The sequence below is a fragment of the Halichoeres trimaculatus genome, unplaced genomic scaffold (genome assembly GCF_033239565.1).
Source record: "Halichoeres trimaculatus isolate MK-OKI-2021-1 unplaced genomic scaffold, fHalTri1.1 fHalTri1_scaffold_17, whole genome shotgun sequence".
Taxonomy (NCBI): domain Eukaryota; kingdom Metazoa; phylum Chordata; class Actinopteri; order Labriformes; family Labridae; genus Halichoeres; species Halichoeres trimaculatus.
Window position 1 is genome coordinate 29,617,711 of NW_027437195.1, and position 12,715 is coordinate 29,630,425.

The window sequence follows — 12,715 nt, forward strand, 5'->3', positions numbered from 1 at the left end:
CCAAAAATGACATGAAATGACAACAAGAAAATAATTTATAATGTATCAAGCTTTGCTAAGCAATTAAGCATTACAGTAAGCATCTGTAGAAATAAAATGTATGCAAGACAAGCAGGAAGTAGCGAAGTTAATATTGATGAACAAAATCAGAGAAACAAAAAGTGTATGATTCATTTAGCGAAGAATGGGGCAGTACATTAAAAAGCATTAAATAGGTCATAGTCAAAACATACAGAAAACAAGCTATCAGTATCATTACAACAAAACAAAACAAAACAAAACAAAACAAAACAAAACAATGCAACATATAAAATTCCCTAAACAGGTGTCAAGAGAAGTAGCACACATGGTCATGCAACAGGCATTTATACAACACAAGAAAAATTCACATTTGTTATATTGGAACACCTTAAAGTGAAAATTTTACAACTTTAATCTGGCAACTATCACATTTAAGAATTTGAGCTGTCTGTATTTTCTGCATTCTTTTTCAGGCTGTCCCAGGGCAGCTTCGTTGAAAACATGAGCAACTCAAACGTCTTATTCTACAACCACAACACTTGGGCTGTGCAGACTTGAAGTGGAAAAACAGGTGGTGAACACATCCTGATTGGGAACAGACACTTTACAGTAAGACACTCTTTTAATTGATGCATTTAAAGCACTCCACCCAAAATGGCTCAATTAAAATGTTCTTTGTTCTTAACACTCAGGTATGTTTTTGTTTGTGGTTTCCTGCCTTGGTAAACCACAAAACAAGTTAACACATACTGCAGTGCTTCAAGTAACTGCTGTACCTATAAGCAACTTGTTTCCAGGACAAGGGTGTCCTGGGCTGCTAAAGAGCTGACACAGAGGTCAGAGTTCACGAGGCTGGCTCAGCATTTAGGAAACAGCTAAGCTCTGTGTCGAGCTCCAGTGACAGATTCAAGGCTATTTGGAAAATACTAAACCAGATACTTCTTTCCCTGAGGTTTCAAAAAGAAATGTGGTATTTGCTTGATGTTACACTCATAAAGTAATGAGAGCCACAAAGAAAAATTAAACATCTCATGTCTACCCAGCGAAAAAATCTAAAAAATGTAAAGTATTTTTTTAAAAGTCTACTGAATTTTAAAGGAACATAAAAATTAATTACAACTGCAACTCAACTGTGAAATATCTCTCAAGGTGTGTTCACATGCCTTGTGTAAGCATCAGTACCACAAGTGAGCAGCAGAGGTCAGCACAACATCATGTTAGTGCAGTTCAGGTGATGTCTTCAGGCAAAACCGACAGGATTTCTTAAAGTTTAAATCCTCTATTAGAAAACCTGGCTGTACCTTTATGATCTTGTGGATTAGGTTAAAAATGTATTTGTTCTGCAGCTCTGCTTGAGCTTTGTAAGGAACCTTTGTGGGCGCCCCAAAAGTGGTGTTTTTGGCGTTTATTTCTCATAGTACGCAAAAAAAAAAAAAATCAGAGAAGAGAGTGTGATGTAGACTTTTGTGGTTAAAAAAAAAATTCACAATGTTTCAGATTTATTAGTTACCAGGATTACTTGATGACACTTTTTCCACATCTCTCTGTGGTTTAATCCTGATACGTTAAAATACATGTTTGATACCAACGCTTAAGGAGCGGTAAAGCAATGCACTGACTCTCAACTCCAGCTCCAAAGCAGTCAGGAAATGCAAAGTTAATCCACAGAGTTAACCCATAAAAATGTAAATATTTAATAATAAAATAAATGTAAGAGGAGGGGCAGGATTTTTCATTTTCAGTCTGAAATGGATTTTGGAAATCCAGGCTTACTCCTTCTGCACTGATTTACATTAGCCTCAATGTAATCACCGCTCTTATCCTATTACACGGCTTTGTATCCTCCACACGCTGCACATTGTTTAATAAGAAGCTCAGGATGGTTTAATTCTTCAGGATAGTTGGAGGAAAGGGTTCCTGCGCCCGTCCCTGACTCATCCTGCTCCATATTTTCTCTAATCTAACTTTAATTGCTTGGCCTTAACTTTCAACTCTACTTTTAAAGATTCATTTCCTGAGCTACTTGAGAGCAGTTCTGCTCCGCTGGCTTCACATGCTGCCTTCAGGGCCCTCTGAAGAAGGTAATTTCTTGATGAAGCGCTTACTCACCCAAATCAATTCTTCCCACCTCTTTGAGCCCACTCTCCCTGCAGCGGCTGATGCAACCCCTGACATGTATCCTCTCCAACCTGGGTGCAGTCAGACCTTAGAGACACGGCTACAGTCACTGGAAACAAGAAACGGTGTAATGACACGAACGAGACAAAGCCGCAGAATTAGGGAGAGCAGCAGGGATGGAGCTGTGGGGTGAAGTCACTGCTGTCGACATGTGAGGACAGGAGCAGGATCTGTGTCTGGAGCCGCTAATTGAGCTCGGATGAGTGGGAGTAGACACAGGTAGGCGCTGTGTGTGAATATGTTGTTCCCTGTCTTCCATGTGGATGACTGTGAACAAAAGGGCAGAAGACTTTCCCTAATCAAGCTAATGGAGTGGGAAGAGGCTGTTGGCTGGATGAGATGGGCAGTGACAGGTAGAAGGCCTCCAGGGGGAGATTTAGAGAGTCTGAGGTGAGGACTTCAGCCTCTGATTGGCAGGACACACCGTAATAAAAAGCCCCGTGTTGAACTGTTGGAGCCATTAGCAGGAAGTTCAGGTCTGATGAGCGCTACGCCGACGAGCTCAGCTGTCCACGCTGCCAGAGGAACCGCACAGCTCCTACTAAGAACCAGGGTACTGAGACAGGTAAAAGAGCTGCATGCTGACAGCGACAACTTGCTTTAACTTCAGAGTGTCGTTGTGTTTCAGCATAAAATCAATACTGAGCCATTTATCCCTCGTGTTTGGCTGCAGGACAGCAGCAGCTCAGATGGATCTGCAGAGGAAGAAGTCGCTGTGGTGAGTACAAAGACAATATTAGAGCTTATGAGGGGAGTTTTTAGCTGAATAAGAAAGAGAATTAAATTGTAATTAAGACTAATGATTTTATAGTTATAGACTTTGACCACAGGGGGCACCAAACCACCAACAAAGAAAAGTTTCATACTGGTACTTTCATAAAAAATCAATACTTTTAGTATAAAAGCTTTTATGTGATCATAAGATCTAAAAAATGGTGTCCTTTCAAAATAAAGGTCTTAAATTTGGAACTAATTCAAGGTAAAACTTTGATCTTTTCACATGATCTTTTGTTTCAAAGGAAGGTTTTGTTATTATTGTCGTCAACATTTAAAGCAACTTCCACCGATCTTCCTCGATTTTTCTAAGAGTAATTAAAAGTTGAGTCTCTTTAACCCTCTGATACATGAAATATGAAAGCTCGTTTTAAGATTTTTTTTCTTTAAAAGTTGTTTTTCTTAGGGCTTGGAAAAAAATGTTTAATTTTTTTTTTAAATATTTGATTTTCTCAGAAAGTTACAGACTAAGAAACTTGATGCGAACTTGATTAAATTTTGTTTTTATTTTATTTTTTGGGGTAATTTCATCAATAAAAAATATTTTTTATGCCCCCAAAACATTAATACATACTTTCACACTTTTGAACTCTGTAAATTTAACAGCTGATAAGCTTTTTAACCTTTTGATGCATGAAATATGAAAGCTTGTTTTCAGATTTTTTTCTTTAAAACTTGTTTTTCTTAGGGCTTGTAAAAAAGTTTTTGCATGTTTTTTAGATATTTGATTGTCTCAGAAAGTTACAGACTAAGAAATTTGATGCGAACTTAATTAAATTCTGTTTTTATTTTATTTTTTTGGGTAATTTCATGAATATATATTTTTTTGCTTCATAAAACATTGACACATATTTCCACACTTTTGAACTTTGTATATTTAATAGCTTAAAAGCTTTTTATCCCTCTGATGCATGACTGTAACTTTCTCGAAAAAAAAATCAACATTTGAAACTAAAAAAAAATCATGCCCTAGGGAAAATAAAAAAACTTAAGGAAAAAATCTTGACACAGGTTGATTTGCAGCTCCACTTAAGAAACCACTTCATTTAGGGGAAAATAACTTTAAAAAAGCTGCAGGTGCCTCGATGCACCAGAAGGTTAAATGATCTCAAACTTTAGTTTCTTAGTTTCACTCTGAACTCACTGAATTTAAGCAATAGCAATAATTATCTGTTGTGCAATATACATATTTAAGTTTATGTGCAATAGCTTTAACTAGGGATGGGTACCTTTCACATTGGAAAGATACAGTACCGATTCCTGGTACCTGGCAATCCGTATCCGTGCTTATTGGTACCAATTTTTGGTACGTTTTTGTGTTTATGTGGTAAAAAAATATCAATTTGTTTAATATCGAGTCGGTACCTGCTACTTTTGACAGAATTTGGTCAGCACCTGTAATTTCTTATATCTTTAATTTTAAAATCCATTTTATTTGTATATTTTGTAATTTCTCAAATCTTAAAATTTCTTATTTTTTGCTTTATATTTTTAGCATTTTGAATAATTAGCAATAACAAAAACAAAAACAAGAACTTGCCCCTCTGGGATTAATTAAGTATTTCTGATTTCTGAATTTAAATTACTGAACTTGAACAGAATAGATGCTTAGTTTAGTTTATTTATTGTTTCACGGACAGTCACCTTTAATTCACTATACAGTAAAAGAGGCAGCTTCAGCCTTTGCAGCTAATTTCCAGCTGTAGTCCAGTTGTAAAATAGGCAGCCTAAAACATAATCATTAAGTTTTAAAATACAATTAAATACAAAAGAAAATACTTAACATGTTTACTTCCATTTGCACAAGTAGACTGGAATTTGTGTGCCTTTTTTCCCTGAGTCAGCTCTACAAAAAAGTTAAAAGTACATTTCAAAATAAAATCAGATAGCAATATGAAGAAAAACAAAGAGTATTAATGTAAAATAAAAGTAAATAAATCAGAATTTTTTTTGTAACAACTAAGTTAGATAAAAATAAGCTGTACAAAAGCTTTACCTGTATAAAAGTAGAGATTTAATAGAAAAAGTTTTAAAAAATCACAGAGGTAAACACTACAACGAAAAGAAAATATAAATGTTTCCTTGTTTTTCAATTTCCAAATGCTCGCACTGTTTTGGTTTATTTACATTTCACACTCGTCAAACTTTATGACGATGTCTGACGTGTTTTTTCAATCGAAGTTAGCCCTGAAGAGGATCGAATGATCCCATGAGTTTCTTATTATCAGCTCATTGTTTATAAGTCGGGTGATGCTGCAGCAAAGTCCTCATGATGAAGAGCACTTAGTGCACGTGGGCTCCCGAGAGACGGACCAATCAGAGAAGAGTTCCTGCAGGGTCGACTTTACAGGAAATGAAATAGTAACAGGAGCTAAATCAGCTGATTATCTTTATAATGTGAGTCAGTCTGATGCTCAGACCGTCAGAGTCCTGCTTTAAAGTTTCTCTTTAGTCCCAGACTTTGATCTGCTCGGGGTTCGCCCCCTCCCTCTTGGATTACATCTCTCTGCATCTGTTCCTGCAGACTGATGCTATCTGCGTGCTTTAAAACCGCCATCCCCTCTTTAAAAATGAACTCACATCTGCTCCCCTCCCCTCAGGAGGCCCGGCCTGGTGCTGAGCTGGTTCCTGCTCGGCGTGTCTCTGCAGCCCCACCCCCTCCCCCCGGTGTCAGGCGTCAACCTGCGGCGCTTCATCGGCTGTGCCGTACGGGAGTTCACTTTCCTGGCCAAGAAGCCCGGCTGTGGGGGGCTGCATATCACCACAGACGCCTGCTGGGGGCGCTGTGAGACCTGGGAGGTGAGTGTGAGGAAGGCTGTTGCTGTACTGTACACACACACACACAAACACACACAGAGGAGGAGAGGGGAGGTGTGTAAATGTGCTTAGATCGTACCAAGAGGTGATGTAAGCAAAACTGACAACTTTACACAAAAGGAAGCCGCTTGTTCGAAGAAAAGAAGAAGATTAGAGGCGCATTCAACCTCACACAGGAAAATAAATACTGTACGGAGAGAGATGGAGGGATGGGAGATCTCAGAGGAGGAGATCTGACGTTTCCCTCCAGAGCAGCTGATACGGATCAAAAGACGGAGAAGTTATTGGACATAAGGTTGGAAATATGTAAATCAGAGTCTGGAGTGTAAATCTTCCAGCTTCCAAAGCACTTTGCACCAAAATCGAGTTAATGTTCTGCAAGAATAGAAAGCAGCATGGGATCCAGAGATTGAAGTGACAGCAGCAGTTTCCCTTAACAATGCCTCCGGAGCATAAAAAAGGCACAATTGGATTTCATAAATCGCTGAATACTGATTAGTAAAACGCTGTGAAATCTCAAGTTTCATCTGGTTCATTGTGCTCGATGACAAGTGGCATTAGAAAGCTCATGATTCTCCTCCACTCGTAATTGCAGTAGCTTTGTTCTGTGAGGCTCTTTGGCTGTCCTCAGGGAGGGGGGGGTGTACGAGTCTGAGGTGTGTTCGGCAGGTAAAGTGACACTCTTTTTGTCTCGTCTGATTCAAACAAAAATACCCCTTAAAAAACCTTTAAAGGACAAAAAAACAAAAAAATAAAGTTTTTATTTACACCAACAGTAGAAGGTAATTAAACCACTGAAGCACCAACAATACCAGACGAGGTTTTGCAGATGTGTCACTTCAAACACAGCTTGCTGGAAAACCAGAGGTTCAGTGAAAACAGTTGCCAGAAAATCACAAACAAAACAAAACAAAAGCATTCAGTCCAATTAGGTGGATTTTTTTTTTCAGGTATCAGGTACCTGTGACAAAAACAGGAAACTGTGTCGTCTGCTGCTCGGAGAAAAAAAAAAAGTTGAATAGATTCAGAGTGAAGTGTTTGACCACAGGTGCAGCTGGAGAGGGATGTTTGATGGGAAGGCCTTTGTGGTTTGGAGATTTGGCTTCATGTTAAAGTGGGATGAGCTGAGGTATGACAGAAACAAAGTGAACTTTGTGCTTCTTAACAAAAAATGCCTCAAGCTCCGAAAACAGAAAACAACAGTGACACGAGCTTTCAAACGATGAAGGATTCAGCATTAACTCAAACCCTGTCCTGGCATATGTGTGAACTTTTTCAGAATTTTTTTTACTGCTTGACAAGCCCAGGTCAACTGAGTCATACGTCACTAAAAAAACAAGAACGACACCTCCACAGGTGAAGATTTTAGAAAGTGCCAGAGTGCCCCCTTGGAGGCATGGAGTTTCAAAAGTGCCTGTTTGTTGCCAATTTGTGTACTTGGGTGCCCTCTTGGGAGCCATTAAATGCGGTATAGTGTCTGCTTGGTGCCGTATTGTGTGCTAAATTTCCCTTTTGGGAGTCATATTGTGCACTTTAGGGCCTGTTTTGCCAGCCTGTGCACCAAAGTGTCCTCTTAAATGCCAGAATGTGCTAAGGTGTCAGCCTAGTGACAGATTGTTCGCTAAAGTGCCCTCCTGGGAGTCACAATGTGTGCAATAGTGCCTTACTGGTGCTAGATTGTGTGCTAAAGTGCCCTCTTGGGAGCCACAATGCAATAAAGTGCCTGCTTGATGTCAGATTATGTGCTAGAGGGCCCTTTTGGGAGCCATAATGTGCGCTATAGTGCCTGCTTGGTGCTTGATTGTGCCCGAAAGTGCCCTCTTAGATACCAGAATGCGCTATAAGTCAGCCTGGTGATAGATTGTGCACTAAAGTGCCCTCTTAGGAGCCATAATTTGCGCTGTAGTGCCTGCTTGGTGCCAGTCTGCGTGGTTAAGTGCCCACTTGGGAGCCAGAACGAGCAATAAAGTGCCTCCTTGGTGCCATATTGAGCACTCAAGTGCCCTTTTGAAAGCCATAATGTGCAATATAGTAGCTGCCTAGTGCCAGATTGTGCACCAAAGTGCCCACTTGGATGCCAGAATGCGCTACAGTGTCAGCCTGGTGACAGATTGTTCCCTAAAGTGCACTCTTGGGAACCATTATTTGCGCTGTAGTGTCTGCTTGGTGCCAGAATGGTGTCAGATTGTGTGAAGGTCCCTCCTCTGAGCCAAGGCGCACACTTGCGTGCCAGCTTTCATGCCAGAAAGCAAGCTTAAGCGCCCACTTAGGAACCAAAACACATACTACAGTGCCTGTTTGGAGTTAGAATGCACGCTGTAGCGCCCTCTCTGGGGCCAAAACACACTCTGAAGGGCCCTTCTGGGAAAGAAAGGTTGAATATATTTGTATTACAGCCTGTCCTTCTTCATCATAGTCACAGGGGCCAATAAATAGATTAAATCACTGAATTGGCAACTTGTTTTCCTGATGTGGTGTTTCTGTTTCTGAACTTAGCGAAGAAACTTGGATGTAAACAGTAGAAGAGTTTGCTACAGACAGATGAAAGGCAAAGCTTCCCTTGAAGAAAACAAACCACAACATCAACGTAAAATCACCTTAAAGACATTTTCTGATGATTTCCTTTTGTATTTCTAGAAACCCGTCCTGGACCCGCCCTACATCGAGTCGTACCAGCGCGTTTGCACCTACAATGAGACCCGTCTGGTCACGGTGAAGCTGCCAAACTGTAAACCAAACGTGGACCCAACATACACCTACCCTGTGGCTCTGAGGTGTGACTGTGGAGTGTGTGTGACCAGCACCACTGAATGTATAACTTCTGTGTAACACAACCTTCAAAATGCAGAATATTAACTTTAAGGGTTGAAACTTTTACTTCAAAATTGATCCACTTTCATTATCTAAACCAGTGTAAGCTTATCTAAAACTTAGAATGTAGAGGTCATACTTTTGGTAATGAGGGGCCAAATATGGAGTTTTGATTTATTGTTTCTGAATTTCTTTAACACATTTATATCATACAAAAAAGAAATAAACCTTATTTTCAGAATTATTCCTGTTATCTCATTATTTTTTTAGGTTTTTAACTCTTCATAACCCTTTCTGAAACTAATCTAATCTTGGAAGAGAACTACCAACCCGAGCTCTGGGTCCACCCTGCTGCTGCTGGTTAGTCATCAGTAACCGGGCAGAAAACCTGAATCCTTACCCAGCTCTGTGTGTTGGTTGTTTGATTCCTAAGGGGAAAGAGGGTTTACGTAATCCCAGAGCACTCACGTGTGACTGAAGCGCCGCAGGGCTGCGTTCGAGCCCGAGCGCTCAAAGGGAAACAGAATACACACTGCTCCCCTGACACCGACCCTCTGAGCTCCTCTTTCTGCTTCTGTTCAGCTTCGTTCACTCCAAAACATAAACATGGCGTCCTGCCTTTGTCAGTATCATAGTTTACTGTCAGCGTCAGCTTTGAGGGAAGTGAGAGACCCAGAGTCTCACTTTGATTCTGTTACAGACCCGAGTTTGACCTTCTGGCCTCTCACTTCCTGTCAGGTCACCTAAAGAGCAACAAAGTAATAACCTGTTATCACCATCACTGACATGCTGTCAATTACCTCAAAGACTCTGATTGGCTCTTATTGATCCAGGCTCGCTCTGAGACGCTAAATCAGCTCTTTGGTGGTCTAAAAGCCGGAGGAGCAGAGTACATCAAGACCTAACAAGGCGTCTTTCTCGAGGTCAGTTTGACATCTGACACCATGAATGACTGAAACATACCCCAGTGTAAAGGAGATGATTGGTTTTAGACCTGTTTTAAAGCTTAAAAATTCAGCTAAAGACATACGTACGTCGAAGAAGCTCCTGTAGCTGTGGAACAAAAGTAGGTTTTTAAGGCTTTTAATGGTGCTGCATTGATTACTTGTGACTTAAAAACCACAAAGCAAGCATCTACAATCTGAGGTTGCATAAAAAATGTAGAAAAGTTACTTTTGTTTTCTACTAAATTAGTTTGTTTCATTAATTAAAAACAGGCTTTATCATCTGGTTAAGTCACACACAGCAGGTGAAGCTCTTCCAATGTGGCGTTGGTGTCTGGTGTTAGCTCTGTTAGCCATCTCTGAGAATAGCATGATGCTACTCTGCCCTGGTCTTCCCTCTGTTGCTGGGTAAGCACAGCTAGCTCGTCCATCTTATTGGAGATAGATCTTACGTTCCCAACAACGATGGATGGAAGGACAGGTCCATGTCGTCACTTCTTAGCTCACACCTGAGAACCAGCACGTCATCCTCACCTCCTTCTCCTCAGCTTGTGGGGAACATCTGGCCTTGCACCAGTTAGCATTGACATGCTACAGGCTGCTAACAGCTGATTTCACATGTAAACAATGCAGCCATGGTTACATGTAGGATCTCCAGACAAACACAGGAGAAAAAATAGTAAAAATATCACTGAAGACAAAACCAGTTTGGCGTCCATGACCAACAAATGAACCATACAGAGTAATGATCCACTCCAAATACAAAGATGACGAAAAAGAGACAAAAAATTTACAAGAAACAGACAAAGAAGACAGAGTTGCTGCAACAGGCAACCACAACCAACGGGGCGGCGCCAAGCAAAAATAAAGTATAGGTAAAAGAAACAGCACTGATGGGGGAAACAGAGGTTGTAAATTGTCATCTTTCATTCAGGTTACTGTTGATTTTAGCAGAATCCATGGAGCAGTGGTGTCCACAAGGAGGAGGTGAGGGGTCGGGGCGAATGTTGCACCCCTTGTGACTCATTTGTTGAAAAACATGCCCTGAAAAATGCCTTCTTGTGGGCAAAATGCACACAAGAGTGTCCAGTTGGAAGCCAAAAAATGCCTTTTACAGTGCCTTTTAGGATTCAAAACTCATGCTAGCAAGGCCCCATTGGGGCTCCTTGTAGCTTTAAAAAAAATAGTTGGAATAAAGAATTCTTATTTTTCTTATAAAAAGTATGGATAATAACAACATTCAGTCTAAATAAATTAATGCATAAACATTTGTTAATCACCTCTTGCCCCGATGTATTGTATTTATTTTATTATTATTATTATTAATATTATTATTATTATTATTATCATTATTATTATTATTATCTATTTTAATTTTAAGTTTTTTTTAATCTTATTTATATTTGTTATATATATATATATATATATATATATATACATATATATATATATATATATATATATATATATATAAATATATATATATATATATATATATCTGCAACACTGTCTGGCTGTTAATTCAAAGTTAGGGGTGTTTTTTGCTCTGTGTTATGTAAAAAAAAAGAAAAAACCTTGTTAAAAAAAAATCACCTCTTGCAATAAAGATTTTAATTTTCTAGATTTTTGCAATTTTTTCAAAAGAAAATCAATTTTTTAAATATTTGCAAGTTTTTGACATTTTTCCAAATATAAAAAAAATTGAAATTAGACAATTTTATTAATAGTGTAATTTCCTTTTTTCAAATTTTTTGCAAATTTTTTAAATTTTTTTTTTTATTTTATTTGCAACTTTTTTTGTAATTCAAAAAAATGCAAATTTTTTAAATTTCAAAATGTTTGAAAAAATTTGCAATTTATAGAAATTTTATCAATTTTGCGGATTTATGACATTACAAATTTTTCATTTTTTTTTAAATATAGGAACGTTCTTAAAAAACAACAAAACACATAAACTAAGACATCACATGTACTTTTTTATAAATACATAAAATCCTTCTCGTTTAGATAATTACCCACTAGATTTGTACTATGTATAGAATTTTAGACACTTTTTTTGTCTTTATTGTGAAAAAAGTACATATTGCGGCTCCTAGATTGCCTAAATCCAGGTGAATGGAGGTTAAAAGGCTCCTATAAAAGTAAATGTTGCAGACTCCTGTCCTAAACCATCTGTAGATCCTGTCCTACTGACTACCAGGGTGATAGCTGAGCGTAGCTTATGGTTACATTGGATGACGTGCATGTTTCTGACCTCATGAAGGAAAAAAGCTGTAAAAATGGCTCCACTGCTACATATCCCAGCATGTTTTTGTGCATCAAAGTGGTGGCTTGTATCTGATGCAACCCAATAAAATACCTCTCTCTGGGTTTTACAGCGGTATAAAAGTATCGGTGGCGGTGGCGTGGAGGACAAACAGTGATGAACATTTTCATCTGACCTTCAGAGACGCCTCAGATCAGAGTTTTTAAACCCAGCGTGCAGCAACCTTTAAGGCGGTTAATCACACATCAAGTAACATTTAATTATCAGCTGATGGACTTTACAGCTTCAAAGGACTGAACACCATGACTCACGCTGGAGGCATCCAGCATTTTGGGAGCAAATCTCACAGCTATGATAACACGGTTTCTATTTCCAGTGATTTTTTTTTTCCTCCCTCTGTGGATACGCCGCTGGAAGTCTGAGTGAAACTTCATTTCAGGATCAATTCTGAAACGAGCTGAAGTAAGAAGCAGTTTGGTTTATATCAAGGTACAAAGACTAAGACTAAATCAAGCTGCTTTGTCTGTAGAAGAAAACAGATTAAACAAAGAAGACAGTGTGTGTGTGTGTGTGTGTGAGACAGGCTTTTAAGGGTGAAAGAAAGAGGAGGAGGTTAGTCTGGACTGTAGTTCTCCTGAGACCTCCGTTATCTTCAACAACCCTGACAGCAGAGAGTCTCTAACAGCCCCGGCTCTTCTAATCATTCCTGACATTACCACTTCCTCCTTCCTGCGGGGGAGAGGGGGAGAGAGGGGGTGGGCAGCATCAGCGCTCGGCAGGGGGACTGTAACCGCTGCAGCCGCTGCAGCCGAGGGGGAGGAGGGGGATGAGGGGGAGGCTGTGCGTGAAGCCAGTGATGGAGGTTTCTAACCTGGGGTCTGTGACCTCTCGTGGGAGCTCGGTG

General features: G+C 39.5%; 1 protein-coding gene across 2 annotated transcripts; it reads left to right on the top strand.

Moving 5' to 3' along the window:
- The first annotated feature begins 406 nt into the window (after window positions 1-406).
- On the top strand, window positions 407-8,747 carry gphb5 (glycoprotein hormone subunit beta 5). 2 transcript variants are annotated; one of them, XM_074692459.1, is made up of 5 exons: window positions 407-630; window positions 2,480-2,764; window positions 2,873-2,917; window positions 5,574-5,772; window positions 8,428-8,747. In XM_074692459.1, exons 3-5 carry the CDS (start codon window positions 2,889-2,891, stop codon window positions 8,617-8,619), a joined length of 420 nt encoding a protein of 139 aa, XP_074548560.1. In that variant the 5' UTR covers window positions 407-630; window positions 2,480-2,764; window positions 2,873-2,888; the 3' UTR covers window positions 8,620-8,747. The 2 variants fall into 2 exon arrangements, with proteins under 2 accessions (XP_074548560.1, XP_074548561.1); XM_074692460.1 differs by lacking the exon at window positions 2,480-2,764.
- Window positions 8,748-12,715: the final 3,968 nt, after the last annotated feature.